The sequence below is a fragment of the Orycteropus afer genome, unplaced genomic scaffold (genome assembly GCF_000298275.1).
Source record: "Orycteropus afer afer isolate SDZICR_OR568_19922 unplaced genomic scaffold, OryAfe1.0 scaffold00099, whole genome shotgun sequence".
Lineage (NCBI taxonomy): Eukaryota > Metazoa > Chordata > Mammalia > Tubulidentata > Orycteropodidae > Orycteropus > Orycteropus afer.
The window spans coordinates 6,141,529-6,164,235 of NW_006921686.1; the positions used below are offsets into that span (position 1 = coordinate 6,141,529).

Below are 22,707 nucleotides of genomic sequence, written 5' to 3' on the forward strand. Positions count from 1 at the left end.
AACAACAACAACATACCATAGGGATGAATATGTGGACACAGATTGCTTGGGTTCCGTTCCAACTCCACCTCTTAATAGGAACAGAAGTTCTCTATTCGTTTTTTCCCTCCATCCTTGAAACAGAGGTAATAACACCTAATTCATCAATACATACGGTGCTTAGAATACCATGAAATCAAAGTGTGAAAATGTTATTAATAGTACTCATTTCCAAGTATCCCTCCAACGCATTCTCATTATTTATTCAACAAATATTGGAACATTTTCCTAGCAGAATTTACTACGTGAAGGAAACTCGACTAACTGAAAACAAACACCATTAACAAGAGTGTACGTTCCGTAGCATGTACCTGGGGCTGTGCTGTGAGAAGTCAAGAAGTTTCTCTTTCCTCCTTTCTGAACTCAGGGATGCCGTGACATGATAACCACGATTGTCTGGCTCCAGGAGAAACCTCAGTGGACAGACATCCCCAGGCACTAGCTCGGGATGGCTCTGTCCTTCCTAAGAAGAGACCGTTACAAGTCCTGAAGGGCTCTGCCTCCCGAGGGATCGAGAGCCACGGGCGGATGGCACTACTCGCACAGCCCCGACCTCATCTCCGTCTTCCCAGGTGCTTCAGTGAAAAGGGCGCTTGTGAGGGAATAACTGTATAAATAGCAAAAGCCCACCCAGCAGGATGTGCCGCCGCTGTTCTAACCCGTGTTTACACGTATCTCATTAGTTTCTAATCACATTCCTGTCTTTTTTTGTTATGTTACAGATGAAACCAGAGCGCAGCTGTAACAAATAACTCGCTGTATAGTATACCGATCGAAGTACCAGTGCTGCTGGGTTAAATGGAGGAGGAGAGTTGACGGAATCCAAACTTCCGTCCTCTGCTTCGCAGCGTCCGCGGGTGGCCGCGGCTTCTGTGTCCAACCACTGGCGCGCCTAATCCCACGCACAGTCAGAAATCACTCGGAGGGGTGGTGAGAAAGCGGAGTTGACTCACCTCCCGACTCAAAAAAATGGTGCAGGCCTCCCTTTCCCGGGGCGGAAGTGTCTGAACCACAATTCCCAGAAGCCCCAAGAGGAACAAACGCCAAGCCCCGCCCCTCCACGGCACAATTCTTTCCGGAGCTGTGAAACAGGTTCTCCAGAATCAGGAGAACCAAGAACCAGTAGGCATTTCTTAAAGCACTTAATTTTAAAAAACTTCCAAATCCTCTCAGCTCCCAGACTACAACTCCCAGAATCCTCTAGAGATTTACGCCTTTTTGCTCTACACCAGCCACTCCTGGGAAGGAGGGTTGGGCAATCTACTTCCCCAGTGTTACCGCCTCGGAAACCCAAGGAAAGGTCGCTGTGAGTCCGATCCATCTGGAAGGCAGTGAGTTTGGTTTTTGGTTTGGAAGAAATTCTGATGCCAGTAGTTCTTGCCATGTTTTGGAGTAGATTTCCTCATGTGTCTCACTGCCCGTAGAGTGGATTGGACTCATAGCTGCCCCTCCTTGGGTTTCGTAGGCGGTATCTCCACGAAGTAGATTGCCCAATCTTCCGAGGAGTGGCTGGTGGGTTTGAACCGCCAGCCTTCCGATTAGCAGTCACATGCCTTAGGCACTACGCCACCAGAGCTCAGCTTTTACTGACAAAACGTAGTAAGTGAAGAGTCACAATCTGCTTATCTGTTGGTGGACTTTAAATGCTTCTACATTTTGGGTATTGTAAGACATGATGAAATAAACACTGGTTTATAGATGACTGTGTCACTTCTTCCAAGTCTTTCCAGTATACACTTAGTAGTGGAACTCCTGGATCATAAGATAATTCTGTTTAACTTTTTGAGAAACCATCAAACTGTTTCGACAGTGGCTGCACCATTTTACGTTCCCACCAGCAATGAATGAGGGTTTCAGTGTCTCCACATCCTTGCCAACAGCTTGTTATTTTTTTATTTGTTTTTCTGTTAACAGCCGTTCTAATGAGTGTGAAGTGGTTTGATGTGCATTTCCCTACCGCATCTTTTCATGTGCTCATTGCCCATTCATATATTTTCTTTGGTGCAATGTCTACTCAAGTCCTTTACCATTATTGAAAAGGGTCGTTTTATTTGTTGCTAGTTTTAATAATTCTTTATGTATTCTGGATGTTGAACCGTTATTAGATACATGGTACCACATATTTTCTCCATTCTGTAGGTGTCTTTACAATTTCTTGGTAAAATATTTTGATGCATGGGAAAAGGTTACTGATCCATTTTTAGTTCATTTATATATATGGTGTGAGGTATGGATCCAACTTCATTCTTTTGCATGAACAGATGCACCTGTCTCAGCATCTTTTGTTGAAGAGACTATTCATTCTGCATTAAACAGACAACTGACCATAGATATATGGGTTTATTTCCAGCCTTTAAATTCATTCTGCATTAAACAGACAACTGACCATAGATATATGGGTTTATTTCCAGCCTTTAAATTCTATTCCATTCGTTTAGACATCTATCCTTACACTAATACCACATTGTTTTGATTGCTGTATTTAGTGCAATGAATTACTTGGCAGGACTTTTCTACAGTCTTTGTGACTCCTGCCAGATTAGTGGTGGGACCATTATAATAAGGTGTATGGGACGCTATAGTGGGGATTGGTTAGTTTTGTTACTCTGCTATGTTTAAAATGAGCCCTCCTGGAGGGCTCTGTGTTTGTAGGATTTTTAAAATTTCCCCAACACCGCCTCAAGTTCCTTAGCTGTCAAAAAGGAACAATACTGATATCTACTCCATAAGACTGCTGCGATCATTTAATGAACTAATTTTGGTGCAAAATACCACTATTAATGACTCCACTTTAGAGGCGAGGTGAATGAGGCACAGAGGGATTAAGTAATTCGACAACACGAAACCATAGGAAGTGGCAGAACTGGCTGATTGGTAGGGGAATCCGGTGAGGAAACGCCAGAAGACCCTCTAAACATGCGACAAACCAACAGCCGCCCAAACCCTGGCACGCACGAATCGCTCCAAATCAGAGCTCCAAACTTCACGTCGCTGGCGCTGACCAGCAGCTTTTCTTATTTTCCTCGAAAACAAGGGTCGGGACCCCGCTGGCTCTCTGACTAAGCGTAAAATGCTCGGAGGGACCCTGGGCATCGAGAACGAATCAACTCCTTGGGAAAGTGTAAGGCATCATTGCCCAACTGAAGCTGAGATGTTTCCTTTTGCGCTCAGGTTGGCTAGGTACCACTTCCCAGAATTCCCTAGCACTGCCGTCCAGAACCGGAAGTGTCCCTACTACCCGGAACCCCAGACTACACTTCCCAGAATGCCGCAAAGGAACGGCAACCTGTCCTCAGTAGTCTGAAACGGAAATACTTTAGAGTACTCAGAACTCTTAAGCATATATTCCTGGAATACCAGAGTGAGGGTTTTAGTGTTAGTTTTGAATTTATCTGCCAATTCTATTCGTTGAAAGTTGAACAGAAAGTTAGACACGTTCAAGGGGCCCAAGGACAAAATTTTTGAGTGGAAACTAGGTTTCTGGTAAAACCCCAAAGTGTTGTGCCATGTTGTTAGGTGTCCTGGAGTCAATTTTCCACCCCATGTGCCAGAGTTTCTAGGGTGTAATGTTTACAGGAGCAGATCGCCAGGTCTTTCTTCCTCCAAGCAGGTGGATAGGTTTGAACAGCCAACTTTTCCTTTAGCAATCATGTTTAACCCTTACGCCACAGGAGTCAGGCTAAAAGGGAAAGGAATCATCTCTGGTAGAGATTGAAACTAAGTGTCAAATCGCCCCCAAAACCAAAGACCTCCTGCGATCGAGTGAATTCCAACTCACAGTGACCCCCATTCGGTTTCTAAAGCTCTACATTGTTATGTAAAGTAGATTGCTTCATCTTCCTCCTGTGGAACAGCTGGTGGGTTTGAACCACCAACCTTCTGATTAGTAGCTAAAATGTTTTACCCACTACACCACCAGAGCTCCTTGAGTAAGTAAATGAAAATGCTCTCTAGAGAAAGGGCCCATCATCCTAGCCCTCAAATTATTTCTATAATTTAAAAATATTAATATTGGAAAGGTATTCTTTGAGGCAAAAAGCATTCTAAGAGCTATAGACACTTCATAAAGCAAAAATGACAGAACCACAAAGAGAAAAACAGAAACTTAAAATCAACTGGGACATATTAACCCATACTTAGAAGGAACTGTAGCTCCTTAAATGCATATATTAAGACAGAAGTGAAACTAAAAATGAAAACATATCTCTCAGGAAGTTAATAAACAACAAAGCCAAAGTAAGTGAGTGTACAAAAATGATCAAAATAAAATTCAATGGAATAGAAAACAAAACAGGATTTTTAAAAGCCCAAAATATCATTCTATGTAGTTAAACAACAAAATGGATAAAGCTCTTTGAGCGTAACCAACAGAAAAAGATGGAAATGACATTCTACCAATTTCAGAAATTAAAAAAAGGAAACCTAGTCAGCTTGCTAATTATGTAAATAAAGTGCATGGCATCCTCGTGAGGATTGGCCCATGCAAATAAGATGTATGGAGCCCTAACATGGGGATTGCTCAGTTTTCCCATCTGACTAGGCTTAAAATGAGCCATCCCTGTAGCAAAAAAGTCAGAATGTCACCATCATCAAGAGAGAAGAAGCAGGAGTGGAGCAAGTTCTTTCGACCTGAGATCCCTACACTGAACCTTTTCAACCAGGAGACAGAGACAGAGATGTAACACTTTGCTGAGACAGCTAGGGATGGCAAGAAGCAGTGGCAGAGAAATGATGGTAGTAGAAGCAAAAGTCTGACAGGAGACATGGCAATGGGCTTCCTAGCCTACAGAGCAAGAATGCTGAATGCCTTTGGGCAGGAGGCTTGTGGGTAGAGAGGTGTCCCTGAGCACTGATCGTCAGCAGAGCCAGAAGAGCTTTGAAACATCTGCACAAGCAGGACAGAGGCCAAGGGGCCACAGGCCCTAGAGGGTAAGGGCCAGAGAGAGGCATGCCTGTGGGCATGCTGAGAAAAGCATGTCCTGTTTGAAGAACTGTATCTGGAATAGTTTCTGATCCTGAATTGTAACCCATTGCTTCTCTAATAAACCCTATAATTGTATTTTTTGAATTCTATGTGGCCATTGTAATGTATTATCAAACCCAGCAGAGAAGTAGAGAGTGCCATGGGAGGGAAAGTTGGTGTCAGAATTGGTAAAAAGGGTTTGAAGGTAGAATCTGCAGGTCTGAACTCTGCCTGCAGGTATCAGCCTTAGACTGTTGATCTTGATCATCCTTCCACTTGTGGAGTTAGAGGAGATAACCCCTCTGCTACAAAATTTTTTAAATTAGATGAAGTGAAATACTGTAGTTTTTTTACAAAACCTGCACACTTAAATAATATGCCCACGTAATTAACCCATGGAAATGATGAAATGTAATAAAACATTTCTGGCATAGCATTCCCATACATATACCATGCATGTCTCTAGACATTTCCAGAAGTGAATATGGGCTTCATTCATCCATCCTCCTGTATTAAAGATTAATCACACCATTTATTTTCTTTCCTCTCCTTAAATCTGTTGTTGTTATGTGCCGTTGAGTTGGACCCGACTCATAGTGACTCCTCCTTGGGTTTCTAAGGCAGCATCACTACGGAAGTAGATTGCCCAACCGTCCTTCTGAGGAGTGGATGGGGGTTTGAACCACCAGCCTTCTGGTTAGCAGTCAAGTATCTTAGGCACTACGCTACCAGAGCTCCTTCCTTGAATCTAGTCAGTTTATACTGTCACAAGCGATAATTTAATTTATACTGTATGCAAATGATAGAACACTAGACCAGGTACACAATAAGGGGCAAACTTGATAATCTGGGGGAGGACAGGGGCTAAGCACAAGAAGGCAAAAATACGAGAGTAAACAGCTGTTAGTAGTGAAACATCATCCCTCACTTGTAGAATTTCCTTCAATGTTCTCACGTTAAATCATCATAGCCTTCTGAGTTCAAGAATGACCTTGAGATCAAGCTATTCAGCGGTTATACTTGCTTGGAGATGTTGAGAGATGTATTATTTTCTCTGAAATTTGAAGTTTGCTCCTTCAAAACGGGGAAGAGGACTTTTCTAGGAAGCCACTGCTTCCACTTTGGCCCTGTCAAGTAGTAGCTACTTTTTCTGCCAAACTATTCGTACCAAAGCTAGCTCCCACCTTCTTTGTTACTCAATGCCCCTCCCAAACTATTCTATCTCGCCCATTCTTCACATTCAAGCTTCAGATTGTCAAATTATATTAATCATTCTTGCGTGCCGTCCAGTTGATTTTCCACTCCTAGTGAACCCAAAGGGTTTCCTAACTCACTGCGGTGGAGTCACATTGACTCATAGCATGCCCTCCTTGGGTCTCCAAGGCAGTATCACTATGGAAATAGATTGCCCAACCTTCCTTCCCAGGAATGGCCAGTAGGTTTGAACTACCAGCCTTCTGGTTAGTAGTCAAGCGCCTTAGGCACTACGCTATCAGAGCTCCTATAGTCATGATTACCCTTTCTCCCTTTTAGTCTTCTACTGAGGCACTGAAGCCCGCCTACTCGTTGATTTCTAGCCCCTTCCGCTCAGGCAGGAGTGTGTGGGGAATTCTGGGAAGCGTAGTCCCGAACGTGTGTGCAGTTACGTCCAGTTCCGCTCCGATCATGTGAGCTAACTGCCATGTTTTTCCTCGTGGTGGCCTTTCCTCCTGCGTCTTGAGACTTACGAAGTTCACGAGCTGGATCTGCGGTTGGGACCTATGGTGACCAGGACATCGATTTAGTGGAAAGAAGTCGCGGCGCAGACGTCGGTTTGAAAGGTGGCGGTTTCCTCCTCCTTTCGGAGACTTTTCCTTGTGAGACGATTAGCGCGTCCTCGAGTTAGGGGAGGGCGAGTTTGGTGCCTCGCATTGTTTGAGGATCTCCCGGGCTCTCAGCTTCCTAACCGCTTCCTTCGACCTTGCACCCGCGCTATCAGTTCTCGGTACCGCACCAGGCAAGTTAGTTCAGCTGTCTGTGTCCGGTGGCTTCTATAAAAAGGGGTATCGAATTAGTTTCATGAAGGAGCTCTGATGGCGCAGTGTCAAACCCTTGGCTGCTGATGGAAAGATAAGCAGCCCAGGCCCGCTTGCCACTCCTCAGGAGGAAAGACCTGTAAAGATTACAGACCAGAAAACAGTGTGAGCAGTTAGTTATGCTATTTCCTGTACGGTCGCTATGAGTCGGTATCAAGTCGACGGCAAGCCAGAGTAAATAGTTCCATAATAGAAGCGTTTGGAGAATTGAAAGAGACAGTGTAAATAAGAGTCTTAAAATAATTCCTGTCACATGATGAACGGTGACATCTCGTTGTTACCCATCAAAAACCCGGTGCCGCGGACAAGTTCATACCAACTGATAGCGACCTCCTGGTTGTTAGTTCTAGTGTTTAATTTCCTGAGAAGCGCCCAGTTCCCTCTTAATAGTTAGGAAACCGCGACCCGGATGGACGCATTGATGAGTGTTCCTTCGCAAACCCCTCTGTGATGAGACATGTTAAGCAAAACGCATTTAAAGGTTGGTGGAAAGACTTGGAAGTTGGCCAAAAAGTACATTAGCTTTTGTCCTTCCTTCTGCAGAGACAGTTCCAGGCCTTTGAAATGTTCTGAGCAATTGAGGCGCTTTGTTATTTTAAAATCTCCAGATTATAGTTGAGGAATTGTGCACATGAATGGGGGGAGGGGGTTAGCCAGGCAGGAAATTCCTTATTTCCCAGCTGATCTTAGAAAGGGCTCATGGTTCAAACAATTTGAACCATAAGTTTGAACAGTCATGGTTCAAACAGTTGAGTTAAAATTCAAATTTAAACTCACTGCCACTGAGGGGATTCCGACTCATAGTGATCTCCATTGAATTTCCGAGGTGGTAAATATGGAAGTAGGTTGCCCCATCTTCCTTCCACTGAGTGGCTGGTGGGTTTGAACCACCAGCCTTCAGGTTAGTACTCAAATGCCAGAGGCACTGTGCCACCAGAGCGCCTTTGAATTAAAATTAGCCAAAAGAATGTTTTCTATTATCTATTCTCTCTCTCTTCTTTTTTAATAACATCATTGTAAAAACTGTAATCAATGGCAGTGAATTGTAAATGAGGAAGTTGGTGTATTGTCATATGTTTTTATGTGCACTAAAAAACAAAAAAAAAAACCTCATTATGACTGTCTCACATTGGGCCCTCCCGTTTTTTCTTAAACCTAACGATCCCCTGGGTGAATGGAATGAACTCTGTGTGTGTCCGTCTCTTTGTTCTGTATTTTTTTTAATGTTTTAAACCTGGGGTGCAGTCAGAGCCCCTGCTGCACTAGCCCTGGCCCTTGTCTCTGAGACCTGCAGGCAGTGGGATGTTCTGGACCCCTTCTGACCTCTTTGCTTACGAAGGAGGGGGTTCCAGCTGGTCAGAGTGGGGAGAATGAACTGGTTTAGAGGGGCCAGTGAGGCAGTGATTGTAATGGACAGCCTCCTTTCTCTCTCCAGCCCCCCTCTCACAAAGGACCGCCGCGCGGTGGAGGCAGCGGAGGCAGCGACTCCTGGCCCACTGATAGAGCCCTCGTGAGTGTGACTTGGCTTTCTTCCTCTATAAGGATTTTCATGCATATTGTGGAGTGTGTGACAGATACTCTGGCATGGGTTAAGACTTACTGATAACTTCCATTCTAGGGGTTTTATAGAAATTAGCACTGCCAAAGAAAAATTAGAAGCAGACATCTTACTTGATTTTAAGGTTTTCTTACCCTTGAAACCAAATATTCAGTGTAAAGAAATTCCCAACCACATTTAATTTTGCCCTTGACTTTTCTTTTACCTGGAGTTGCTAATTCTTTCTTTCATATTCTGAAACCAGGCCTTCTGTGTTTGAGTTCCAGAAGGTGTGGCTGAAGGTGGGTGGAGGCTTGCGACCACCTTGTGACCTGATAACCATTTGTTCTCAGTACTAGGGAGGGCAGGGTTCAACCAGTTACCTGGAGATTGGCCAGTGGATGATCTTGGCCAGTGGTTGATCTTCTAGTCGCCTCCCTCCTCTTTATAAACCTCATTGTAACTGACTGACTTCAAATCATTTGCTTTTGCTGGAATCAAAATGGTCTCCATACGCTTATAGAATAAGTAGTCAGAAAAAACCTTTCGATTTCTTTGGATTATTTTTGGCACTGCATGATTCTGCCCCATGGCTCTGTAAAGTGGAACTGCTCTTTTTCCCTCTTTTTAAGATGAGTTATTTACTAGCCCGTCACCCAACTAATAGGAGGTGGAGCTAGGGTTGGAACCTCACCTCAGCAGTCTGAGTGCAGAGCCCAAGTCCATTATCTCTGTGATAGATTCTCCATGAACCACAGAGAGCTGGCTGGAATTGAATTGATTGTACTTTCAGAGCAAGACTAACACACTTAAACTTTGCTATTGGATTTTAAAAATCATTCTCAAGTATATTTCATGTGATTCCAAATAGTGATTTATATGCTCTTTGTTTATTTTGGAGAGGAGTCACCGCTGTTTTATTAAATGTCCCTAAGAGAGGTATACTTTTTGTCCTCCCCATTCTAACTCTGTGTCTTCCTTGGCGTGGAATCCAGGGATGAGTGGCACAAGTCATGCAGACTCTGGCAAACACCCTGAGGTCCTTATCTTCCTGCGTGGTGACCCAGGCTTACTGTTTCTTACAGAAGGGTCTGTGTGGCCATCACTGGTACCAGCAGCTGAGTGGCCAGTTTGAGTTCCTCAGTAGAGCAGCCTCCCTTCTTGGGGACAAAAGGCTTCCAGGGGAAGAGAATGAACTTGGAGCAGTACTCCATCAGCTACTGCAAGGTGGAGTGGTTAGGTGTCCTTTCAATATAACATGTCAGGAGGCCATTGAGGGCTTTGCCTCAATATTGGTGATCTCAATTCTTGTTTACTCAGCTAACATGATGTCTGTCAAAATTCACAACTTGGAAGTTACCATGTTACCTTTTGAGATCATAAACTTTGGGGAGATACATTTATTATTGGGCAATCTACTGTAAAGATCAGCTTCTCGTCCTACTTATTTATTCAGCCACGTGTAAATTTGGTATCAGCATGGTCTCAGGACCCACTCTTGTCAGTTTGGGGCTGTCATGACTCATGATCCTGTGAACGTGCACATGCAGGTCTGTATGTGGGCAAGTCCTTAACTGGACGGGTGTTGTCATCCTCGTGGCTGGGTCCCTAGCCAGGTTCAGTGGTAGTTTCATGTTTAACTTTTTGAGAAACTGCCAGACTGTTTTCCACAGTGGCTTCTAGAATCTTGGGTTGTTTTAAGAAAAACTAAAAACTGCTGTTTCATTTTTTTCAAGCATGTTATCTATTTTATTTTCATGTTTCAATTACTCGGATTAAAAAAATCCATAACCTTAGTTGAAAACATTCAGGGATGCTATAAGATTTGCTAGCATATTTCTTTTACACTTTTTATGTTGATAAAAAGGTCTTACGACTTTTCTGCTTAATGACACAGTCACTTGTTTTTACACCTTTTAGGAAATCATTGTCTGTGCCAATTTAAATGTAGTTGAGGTAACAGTTTACTAGGGAAGATAGGCCTCTTGAACAGATTTTTCATTTTTCTTCTTTTTTTTTTTTTAATGTGATTTGGGTGAAAGTTTACAGAGCAAATTCATTTTCCATACAGCAGTTCATACAACTTTTGTTACATGACATTGATTGCAATTCCCCACAATGTAACAGCTCTCTTCCCACTTCCTTCCTGTGGTTACCACTTCCCATGCACTCCCCTACCCCCCAACTCCCTTAATTATCTCTCTGTGTAAACACTGCCCTTTTGTTCTCCCACAATTGATCCCCCCCCACCAAAGGAGTATTTCTACCTGATGTAAATGTTCACTTCATATGACTGTCTGTTATTTGGCTGTAAGCCACAGGAGTGAGTTCAGTTCCAGGCTTGAAGAGTAACTAGGGGCTGTAGTCTCAGGGGTCTCACAAGACTTTATCAGACCAGCAAATCTGGTCTTTTTTTTTTATTATTATTTTGTGAACAGATTTTTTAGACAATACATGGACCTTTCTTAGGATTTATCATATCTTACCATGTTCCTTTGGTAGACATTAACTTTATAGGGATAATTGTATATGTGCTTGTCTGTAGCTGGAAAGAAATAAGGACCCTGGTAAGAGTTGTAAGAGTTTTCCTCCCTCCAGCAGTCCCATCAGTGGGGAATCCTGTTTTACAGATGACAGAATTGAGACAAACAATTAGTATCAGTTTGCCAAGGTGACAAAACTAGGGAGAAGACTTACCAGGATTTGCACCCACATAAATATTTAGCCCAGAGAGCACTCTTACTTGGTATATTATATCGTCTCAAAGTCTATTGTACAGAATCACACTTGCTACCTGGCAGGCCCCAAGGCAACACTGGCGGAGGGGCCTCTGTGTGTAGCTATGTAAGTATTCAGTGAACCTAGACTTACAGGGGTCAAGGGCATCTGGTGTCCAGGTCATGTTCGGGGCATCAGGCCATGTGCAGTTGCAGACAAAGGGACCTCTTTGCTACTTCACAGTGAATGTCTGTGAAGGTGAGTGACATCCCTGGCTACCTTTTTAAGTCTTTCTTCTTTCCTAGTTTGGCATTCCCAGGACCGTATCTCAGGACTGCACATCACCAGAATTTGGAAGAAAAATGAGCACCTTCACGGTGAGTGGGCCTTGTCTTTTTGCTCTTAAAATTTCTTCTCACTCCTCAGATTGGACATTCGGATTTCTCTTTCTTGTAAAGCCTCAAGGAGAACAGCAGACATTGGCGGACTTGTTGTTTGCCAGGTGTTTGCTTTGTGTATTTCAGGCTTACTTTAGATTTGTTTTTAGTTTTTCTATTATCTGTTTTTTCTTTTTCTTTTTCCCAATTAGTATGATTTTTCTTTCAAAAATAAGAGTGAAACAAGAAGTAGGAATGAGCAGTTCTCACACTTCTACTTTCTTACTCACAGATTGTTTTTTTTTTTTTCTTATTTTCCTCATGTATTTTTAGAAATCATTTGTATTCATTACACACATCTAATTTTAAATTGCCCATTTTTCCTTTGCGGTGTGAAACAGTCGTTTTTTTGTGGGTACATCATTTTCCAAGTGACTTTTGCATCTTTGTGTTTTTACTACTTCCCACTCTTAGACACTTAAATGGCTTACGGATTTCATTGTTTTAAATAATAATTTCTTTTGTTTTCAGTAAAGGCTTACACAGCAATTTCGGTTGTATTAAAAAATTCCTCTACAGATTGTTCAGTGAAATTGGTTACATTTTTCACCATCTGTGAACATTCTCAGTATTTTTCTTGTGGTGGTTCATTGTCATGAATGTAGTTTCCCTGCCCCCCTTACATTCTCTCCTTTATTTTAAAGTAATTGTTTTTCATTTGGTATCATATAAAAACTCGCTGCCATCGAGTTGATCCGACTCACAGCAACCCCTCTGTGGGTTTCCAAGGTGGTATCTCAGTGGAAATAGATTGCCCAGTCTTCCTTCCCAGGAGTGGCTGGTGGGTTTGAACTGCCAGCCTTCTGGTCAGCAGTCAAATGCCTTAGGCATTATGCCAGATTTTTTTTGTTTTTTTTTAAAGGCGCATAGTCCTCATAGGTAATATGTTGTCAGACAATGTGTTATTCAGCTAAAGGTGAACTTAGGGGCATTTATGTTGTGAGGTTTAATGCATATTTTACAGCAGTAGTCTCTGGGGGTCCTGGAGTCTCTACCTTTCCAGTAACTGGTTTTTCTTACACATTTCAGGTTATATTCCACATTTATCTTATAAGGGGCCATCTCTTGTGGCCCTGAACAGAAGGATCAGTGATGGTAGCCAGTACTGTCTATTTCTTCTGGTCTCAGGGTAGATGAAGTTGTGCTTCATGAAGACTATTAGTTCTGTAGACTAGTTTTTTCTCTGAGTCTTTGGTTTTCCTTCTTTCTCTTTTTCTTTGGATGAGTTAAGACCAATAGGCGTATCTTAGATGGGCAACACTTCCATTGTTTTAAATAACACTAGAGATGATTTTTATATAAAATAATTTTCCCTAAATCTCAACTTTGAAACACTTAATTTCTTCAGCTCATATACCACATGTGGAAAATACTTTCTCATGTGGTCCATTGGCTGTTTTGAAGATAGACTGTTCAAATAGGGCCCAGTGCAACAGAGCCTGTCTGCTGCTTCATGCCAGTATTGTTGCATGTTACCACACAGGATGACCTGTGTTCTGTATTGCCATGCCACAGTCATTCCTTATGTGTGTTTTATTTACTCACCTATTTGTTTCTTTCATCTTTTATTTTGTTTTCTCAAAGGAACACATAACATTAATTTGAAACATCCCAGGATAATACTGGATTTGCCAGGCACTTGGGTCCTATCACTGCATTACTCCTCGGAGCAGCTCAGTGAGGAGGTGCTGGGTTTCTTCTTCATTTAAAACATATGAAATGAGAGAAACTCACATTCCCACCAAGGGTGAGGGGAGATAGGTATTCTGGTCAATGAGAAAGACAAGGAGTAAGACAGTGCTGTACTTACAGGGACCTGCACACCATAGTGTGGGTGCCTGGAGTGCTGTGCTGAGTGATGATTTCCACAGGTGACACCGTTCCTCCCCTGGCTCCTCCTCACTGGACACCTCTTCTCTTCCCAGTGTCAACCTCCTCAAGTGCACTGAGGTACTCAGAACTCTGTACTCCAGACAAGTACAGTGATGAGCCTAAGTGTTGAAAAATATTTCAATTTCTTCATGGAGTGGGGGACATTACGTATGTTATTAGTGTTATTAGAAAAATTTAACAACTTGAGGTGAAAATATTGGCAATATGTACACCAGAAAAGGACATAAACTTTATTGTAGAACAATTACAGGGTCATAGTATACAGGAAAATATCAATAGGAATATAGGCAAAAGGCATGAAAAGACAGAAAGAAGAAATAGAGATGACCAATAAATACACAAAAAGATGATGGTTTTCATTTATAACTGAAAAAATGAGAACAATAAAAATGAATTCTTTATCAGATTACCAGATAGGTGTAAGTTTTTTAAACCTTTGCCAACTCATGTAGCATCAGAGATCTTACTCTCTCTTGAAAGATGAACGAAGGTGAAAGTAAATGCCGTTATATGACCATGCTATTAAATGTGTTTAATTTCTGCAGTTTTAATTTCCCTTTGTAATGTATCTTAAATGATCAGATAGAGAGTAACATCTACATAAAATGTGAATTGCAGTTTTTAGTACTGATAAATACAGGCCGTCAGTTCTGTGGTACAAAGGATGTGTGATACCAGCTACCTGGAATAAAGCCAAACTTCACAGGTTCAGGGCTTAATCCTCCACAGGATGCTCTTACTTCAGCACCTACTGGAAACTCAGCACCAACTTCACTTCACCAGCTAACTACAAATTCAGCAGTTCTCACTAGTCTCTCGAGTTTCATCATTCATTAAAATAGCCAACAGAACTCAAGATAGCCTATACTTAGAGCAGTAGTTCTGTTCTAGCAAAAAGTTCTAAATCAAACCCAGCCAAAGGGAGGGGGGGCATGGGGTGAGGTCAAGAGGTATCCCAGTCAGCAAGCTTCCCTTGTCCTGAAGGACAGTTCACACTCCTGGCACATTAGTGTGTAACAATATGAAGAATAGTGGCAGCCAGGAAAGCTCACCTGTGTTCAATGTCCAGAATATCATGGCTGATTGATTTAAGGCTACAAGATTGAACTGAAAATGATGCTACTCTCCTGTCTTGGAAGTTGGGCTAGTATCATGTGAGTCAAAGATCCAAACTTCTTATCACATGGAGGTCTTTCTGGTGTGGCCAGCCCTCACCCTGAGTTTTCATATTAGTCTAAACTTCCAGGAGTGGTTTTGGGACCATCAAGAATAACAAAGACACTCCAATAGCTGATGAAATTCCAAGGATTTAGAGGCTGCCTCCCAGAAACCAGGGACAAAGCCCAGCCAGATTCTTTGTTTCACACCTGGAAGACTCTGCAGCCATGAAATAGAATATATAGCCCTTGTGATGGTAATTAATTTAATATTGATCATGTTTTCTAAGCACTTACTCAGTGCCACACACTGTTAAGTGGTGTGTGTTGTAATTACATGTATACAGCCATGTGCTTTTTTACTGTGCTTTATTCAGTTGTGCTTCACAGAGGCTGTGTTGTTTTAAAAATTGATGTTTTGTAGCAAGTGCATCAAGTCTGTCAATGCCATTTTTCCAACAGCATGTACTCATTTTGTGTCTTATCTCGTTTGATAATTCTCAAAATATTTCCAACTTTTTCCTTATGCTGTTGCACACTTAATAGACTACAGTATAGTGTAAACATAAGGGAGCTCTATAATGGTTAAGGCATTTGGCTGCTAATCAGTGGTTTGAGCCCATCAGCCACTCTGTAAGAAAAATTGGCAGTCTGCTTCGGTAAAGATTTACGGCCTTGAAAAGCCAATAGGGGTCATTGTGAGGCAGAATTGACTCAATGGCAGTGAGTTTGGTTTTTTGGTTTTACAGTATAAACATAAATTTTACATGCACTGGGCAGCCAAAAAATTCGTGATTCGCTTTATTGTGATACTCGTTTTCTCAGAGGTATAAAACCCAACCTGCAATATCTCTGAGGAATCCCTATATGTTTCCTTGTCTTTGAAAGAAACCTGTACTGTATAAACCATTGAACTATTATAAAAAAAGAGGAACTAAGATAGACATGGGAACTTTTCCAAGGTCACTTGGCTAGTAAGGAACAGATCTTTGGAATATGCACTATGATAAGATAGCTACAATTCAATGCATTTAATGTTGGAATTCACAGATGTAGTGTGTGTCTTGAGAATTGAGAGGACACACTATGTACTTGTCTAGGACAGGATACCCAAAGCTTATTAGTTTGGCAAACATTAAAGACAAGTGCTACCAGAGTCAGTGTATGTGGTTGTAAGATGATGGGAGCTATTGGATTCTATTGAGAATAAATTGAACATCTTTTCAGAGGCAATTGGCAGTATATCAAAAAGTAAACCATGTGTGTCTTAGCATGCAGCAGTTGAGTTCTAGGGGTTTACTCTCTGAGGGCAACACTAAAAACACAAGGGCTCTCATTAATTGCCACATTGTGAGTGAAGCTAAGACAAATCCATGTGTGGCATTGGCAGGAAGGAGAAGGGCTGGGAAATAGACTCATAGACTCATGTTCTCAAAATGTGGAACAGCTTCCACCCATCCTCCTAAACTTTTCCAGTGGACAATTGTTGTAAGACTGGGTATACATGTACTTGATGTTGTAGGAAGCAGTGACATTGAAGAACGTGACTGTGGTCTTCACTGAGGAGGAGCTGGGACTGCTGGACCCTGCCCAGAAGAAGTTGTATCGAGATGTAATGGTTGAGATCTTCAGGAACCTGGTGTCATTGGGTGATGTGGTGTCTTTATCTCTTCAAATTTTAAATGTTTTGAATGGTCTTGGAATGATTGAGTTATGTCCCCCAAAAAATGTGTTGTAAATCCTAAATGTCTCTACATAGTTATAATCCCATCTAGAATGGGTTGTCTTTGTTACATTAATGAGACATGGTTAGTGCAGGGTTTATCTTGAGTCAATCTCTTGAGATATAAAAGAGATTAAATAAGCCAGCAGAGAGATGGAAGGAGATAGATGCCAAAACACATGGCTATGTCCAGGGAACCAGGAAGCACAAGCCAAAGAGACAAAGATCTTCCCCAGAGCCAACAGGGAGTGATAGACTTTCCCTCAAGCCAGTTCTCTGAATTCGAACTTCTAGCCTCCAAAACGGAGAGAAAATAAATAACTGTTAAAGCCATCTACTTGTGGCATTTCTCATAGCAGCCCTAGATAACAAAGATACCTACCAACAATTTTTTTTTGAAATAAAACAGAAAATGTTAAGAGTTCATTAGGAAGGAATAAGCATATTGCAGAATAAATTCTGGCCAACTTCATGCATGGCGTGTGAGTCAGTGGGAGGAGATTTAATGAAGTCAGACACTGAATTAGCATAGGTTAGTGTATGCTTTAGTCATGCATGTTTATGCATATGTGTCTAGGTCTTTAAATGTATGTATTCAAGTGTCATCTTAGAAAAAAATACTTGGAAAACACTGCTTCTGATTACTTCATGTATGTGCAATAAGAACATAAATTTCCACTAAATTTTACCAGTAGTGTGTTCATTTTAGCAAGCTTATATTTAATCATTATAGGTTGCCAACCCTTTAAACATGATATATGGCACTTCCAAACCAAAAGCAAACCCATTGCCATCAAATACAATTTCATGTACCCTGTAGGACCGAGTAGAACTGCCCCATAGGGTTTCCAAGGCTGTAATCTTTAAGGAAACAAAACCCACCCAATCCCAATGCCATCATCGATTCCGACTCACAGCGCCCCTAGAGGATGGAGTAGAACTGTCCCTTAGGTTTTCCAAGGCTGTAATCTTTAAGGAAACAAAACCCACCCAATCCCAATGCCATCATCGATTCCGACTCACAGCGCCCCTAGAGGATGGAGTAGAACTGTCCCTTAGGTTTTCCAAGGCTATAATCTTTATGGAAGCAGACAGCTACATCTTTCTCCCAGAGAGGGATCAGTGGGCTCAAACTGCCAAACTTTTGGATACCAGCTGAGCAGTTAACCACTTTTCTGCTAGGGCTTCTAAATGGCACTTAGGGGAAAAAGTCATTCAGTGAAAAAGACAGCAATCGAAAGAGAAGGGAATTCAGGTCAGAACCAAGCTACTGGGAATCCTTGTGGATTGTTATCTAATTACTTTCGTCTCTGCCTCCTCTGTTGCCAATCATCCTGATCCAAATTGCCAAACCTCTCCTGGATTCTTGAAATACTCTTTGTACTGATAGCTCCACTTGTGACCTTTCTTATTTTAATTCTTTTTGCCACATAGCCCCTGAAGGGATCTATGGGAAATGTAAGTCAAAATAAGTGATTCTTCTATACAAAACATTTGATGACTTCTTACATTTCTTTTCTTTTTTAATGATATTTCGCTGAGTTTTTGGTGAAAGTTTACACAGCTAGGGAGCTTCTCATTTGATAATTCACATACAAATTATTCTGTGACCTTAGTTACATTTACACAGTGTATCAGTTGTTTTGTGTTTGTTCCCTTTCCAGTACTCTGGTTTCCCTGTACCCTTATCTTCTCATCTTTGTTTTTATTTTAAGAAATTGTTGACCTTTTGTCCTCATACTAATAATTTTTAAGAAGGGCACCAATCTTAGGGGTAATATCCTTTATTCGGTGTGCCACTCTGTTATTTCCCTAAAAGGCAATCTCAGGATAGGTCAAATCTACATTAAAAGAGTGAATCAGGACTATAGTCTTTGGGTCCTGTGTTTTCTACTATTCTAGTTTGTCTGGATTTTTTTTTTTTTTAATTAGGATTTGGGTGAAGATTTACAGAGTAAATTCACTTTTCATACAGCAGTTCACATATACTTTGTCTCATGTCATTGACCAAAATTTACAATGCAGCAGCTCCCCTCCCACATCCTCCCCATAGTTACCTCCTCCCAGTGTCCATCCCTTCATACTCTTCTGCACCCTGAGCTATCTCCCTGTGCATAAGCAGCCCTTCCTTCTCCCATGATTGTTCTCTCCAGGGCGTGTGTCTACTTGAGGTAAATGTTTAACTCACATGCCTGTACTTTGTTTGGCTGGAAACCACAGTTGTGGGTTCAATTCCAGACCTGAAGGGCAACTAGGGGCCATAGTCTCAGTGGTTACACCAGGCTCCATTGGACCAGCAAACCTGGTCCCCACCTTCTTTTTTTTTTTTTGCCTCCAAACGATTTTGAGTTTTGTACCACATTGTTCTCCCTCTTTATTTTTTTTAAATAAGAATTAGAATTCTCCATATTTTCTCCTGTTCTGTCTGGGACTATCTATTGTGGCCCTGGTCAGAACAGTTAATGGTGGCTTTTGCCACGATCTCATTGTTCCAATCTCAAGGTAAATGAGGTTGTGGCTCTTGTAGACTTGTTTCTTCTCTACTTTTGGTTATTCTCTTACTGTTTAGTTCCTGGCAAGTTGAATCCTGTAGTTATGGATTACATGGCCACTTGCAATCTTTCTAATACTCTAGACACTACTCAGTTCACTAAGATGCAGATCATGATTTTTATGAACTGTGGTAAGCCAGTTGACTGAGTTGTCTTATGAGATCATGGTCCTAAGCCTTCAGACCCAGAAAACTAGTGTTGGAAGGTGTATGGTTATACCTGAGGACTAATTTATGTCTTCAGTAAATATATGTGCCTGCATCCACATAATTATATTTACACATACCTATAGATATGTCTCTGTTCTCAAACATATGTAACTCTTTCATTTGGTTGGCCAGATAGCTGTCTTCCTAATTTCTTGGCATAAACCAGTGAGCACTTTCAGCACTAAAGCCATTTATTGAAACATCTCGATGAGTATTCCATCAATTCCTGGAGCCCTGTTTTCCTCCAGTTCTGTTGGTACAGCTTGGATTTCTTCCTTCAGTATCATCAGTTCTTGATCATATGTTACCTCCTGAGATATTTAAATATTAATGTAGTGAATATATACGCTACAAAACGTATACCTTGGTGATTCATTTTTATTTTCAATATAATTTTTCTAACTATGTGATTTATTATTGAGAATTCTACACTAACAGAAATTTAATAGACATAGCAATAGGTTAATAATTTGTATCATATTAGAAATTTTCAAATTAAGGTTTGATTCTTAAATTGTACCTCATTTGATTTGATGTTGGGTAATGTGTATTATGGGAGCTCTGGTGGCACAGTGCCTAAGGCATTTGACTGCTAACCAGTAGGCTGGCAGTTCAAACCCACCAGACACTCCTCGGAAGGAATGTTAGGTAATCTACTTCTGTAGAGATACCACTCCAGAAACCCAAGAAGGGGTCGCTGTGAGTTGGATCCGAATCGATGGCAATGAGTTTAGAATGTATCTTATTATTGCTTAGTGAATTGGAACACAGTGCAGCTACTAGTGGTTGTGATGGCATGTAAACCAGAGTACATGATATGCAGTAGAAAACATCAATGGAACCTTCTCTATGTTCAGTAATGTCTCATTCCCTAACTAAGTATGAAACCCTTTTTTTTTTTTTTAATTGTGATTAGGTTGAATGTTTACAGAGCAAATTCACTTTCCATACAGCAGTTCACATACACTTTGTCTCATGGCATTGAGTATAATTCACTACGGTGCAATAGCTCCCCTCCCACTTCATTCTCATAGTTATCTCTTCCCTGTGTCTTTCCCTCCATGCAACTAAGTGTGAAATCTTCAAAGTTCTCAACAAATCTTCACCTGTCTATATCTGAATTCTCTTACAGGAGGCAAAAAGCCAATGCAGCTGGAGACTGTTCCACAAGCAGGACCGCACCAGAAACTTTCCAGCTCACATATCTGGAAACAGATTGCAAGTGACTTAATCAGTTATCAAGTTTGTATGAGAAATAGTTCTCAGTTCTACAAACAAGAAGATTCATCTTCTCTATTTGCCAAAGGACAATCTATTATTCCTATAGGAGAGAAAACTTACCAGTGTAATGAGTGTGCAGAGACCTCCAGTTATATCTCCAGTTTTGATCTTCAGCATCATTCACACTCAGGAGAGAAGTTTTATACATGTAATGAGTGTGGGAAAAGCTTCTGTTATGACTCAGGTCTTCATAATCATCAGACACTTCACATGGGAATGAACTACTCTACTCATGATGAATGTGGTAAGCTGTTTAGTCAGAGCTCAGATCTTCAAAGTCATCCAAATGTACGCACTGTACAGAAACCACAGAGATGTGAAGAATGTGGGAAACACTTCAGACATAGAGCAACATTTAAAGTTCATTGCAAAAGCCACACAGGAGTGAAACCTTGTAATTGTGAGGAATGGGAAAGGACTTTTATTTGTCTTTTGCATTTTCAAGAACATCAGAGAATCCATATTGGGGAGAAAACATTCACAAGTGATATATGTGGTAAGAACTTTCGACATAGAGCAGTACTTACTACTCACTGCATGATCCACACAGGAGAGAAACTTTACATATATGAGCAGTGTGGGATACGCTTCGCTCATAGCCCATATCTTTATACCCATCAGAGGGTTCAAACAGGACAAAAAACTTATGAATATGAGGAACATGGTAAGTGCTTGTGTTTCATTCAGCTTTTACAACTTCAGGCCCATCAGAGAGTTCACACTGCAGAGAAAACGTACAAATGCGAGGAGTATGGGCAAGGCTTTAACTGGAGATCAGGACTTCAGTTAGTGACCAATACTGGTGAGAAACCACATAAATGTGAAGTCTGTGGGAAGTGCTTCAGTAGGAAATCAAATCTTCGAAATCATCATAAAATCCACACAGGAGAGAAATCTTATAATTGTGAGGAGTGTGGGAAGGGCTTCAGGCAGGCTTCACATCTTTTGGCCCATCACAGAGTCCACAGTGGAGAAAAACCATTTAAATGTGAAGAGTGTGGTAAGGACTTCCAAAGTAGATCAAATCTTGCAACTCATCATGTAATCCACACAGGGAAGAAATCCTATAAGTGTGAGGAATGTGAGAAGAGCTTCAGGCAGGCTTCACATCTTTTGACCCATCAGAGAGTCCACACTGGAGAAAAAACATTCAAATGTGAAGAGTGTGGGAAGTACTTTGGTACTAGAGCAAATCTTCAAGTTCATTATAGAATCCACACAGGAGAGAAACCTTTTCATTGTGAAGAATGTGGAAAGGCCTTCAGGCAGTCTTCACATGTATTTTCCCATCAGAGAATCCACACTGGAAATAAACCCTTCACATGTGAAGTGTGTGGGAAGAGGTTTTGTCAGAGTTCACAACTTAAAAGCCATCAAAGAGTTCACAATAAAGAAGCCTTACAAATGTGAAGAGTATGGTAAGGGCTTCAAGTGGAATTTGAATCTTGACATGCATCAAAGGGTTCACACAGAGAAACCATTAACTCTGGGGAATGTGACAAGTACTTCAGTCAGGCCTCAAGTATTCGATATCATAAATGTGTCCACAGTGAAGATGAACTCTGCAAATGTGTGTGGTAAAGTCTTCAATCAAACTTCATAACTACGATCTCACCAGAGAGTTCACATAAAGGAGAAAGAAACTTTACTAGTGGGAGATCTGTTCTAAGAGCTTCGGTTGGAGATCAAATCTTACAAATCACAAAATCCATGCTGGCAATAAGTTTTCTCAATAGTAACATCACACAGTCCTTACAGGAAAGATTTCTACAAAATCAAAGTTTTGAAAACTTACATGCACTCTGAATTATTGTAATGATCAGGTGTTAGAAGACAAAACATCTGTTTTATTAGAGTCTGACTTTTGTCAAAGCAAATATGGGATAACCTTTTAATTTATGCAGTAAGGGCTTCAGTCAGAACTTTGAAATTCATGTGACACCACTTAAGAGATAGGCCTTGGGAAGAATGAAAAGGTGATCTGATCATTAACAAAAGTATAATGGTGGGCATACCAAAATTGATATCCACTAGATTGTAAGCTCCATGAGGGCTGGAACATTGCTGCTGAGTTTGTAGATATGCTTTGTGTTTTTTTGTTAAATAAATCAGAATGACACAAG

At 41.2% G+C, this 22,707-nt stretch overlaps 1 protein-coding gene and 1 pseudogene across 1 annotated transcript in view; one reads left to right on the forward strand and one right to left on the reverse strand.

Moving 5' to 3' along the window:
- LOC103198896 (zinc finger protein 234-like) overlaps window positions 1-11,516 on the reverse strand; it is a 41,691-nt gene extending 30,175 nt beyond the window's left edge. Inside the window, exons 1-2 of the mRNA XM_042781253.1 lie at window positions 11,486-11,516; window positions 11,101-11,159 (exon numbers count right to left, since the gene is read on the reverse strand). Coding sequence (XP_042637187.1) covers window positions 11,101-11,159; window positions 11,486-11,516 — 90 coding nt within the window. The remainder of the gene's footprint in view (window positions 1-11,100; window positions 11,160-11,485) is intronic.
- Window positions 11,517-11,694: 178 nt separating this feature from the next.
- On the forward strand, window positions 11,695-22,320 carry LOC103198897 (annotated as a pseudogene).
- The last annotated feature ends 387 nt before the right edge of the window (window positions 22,321-22,707 follow it).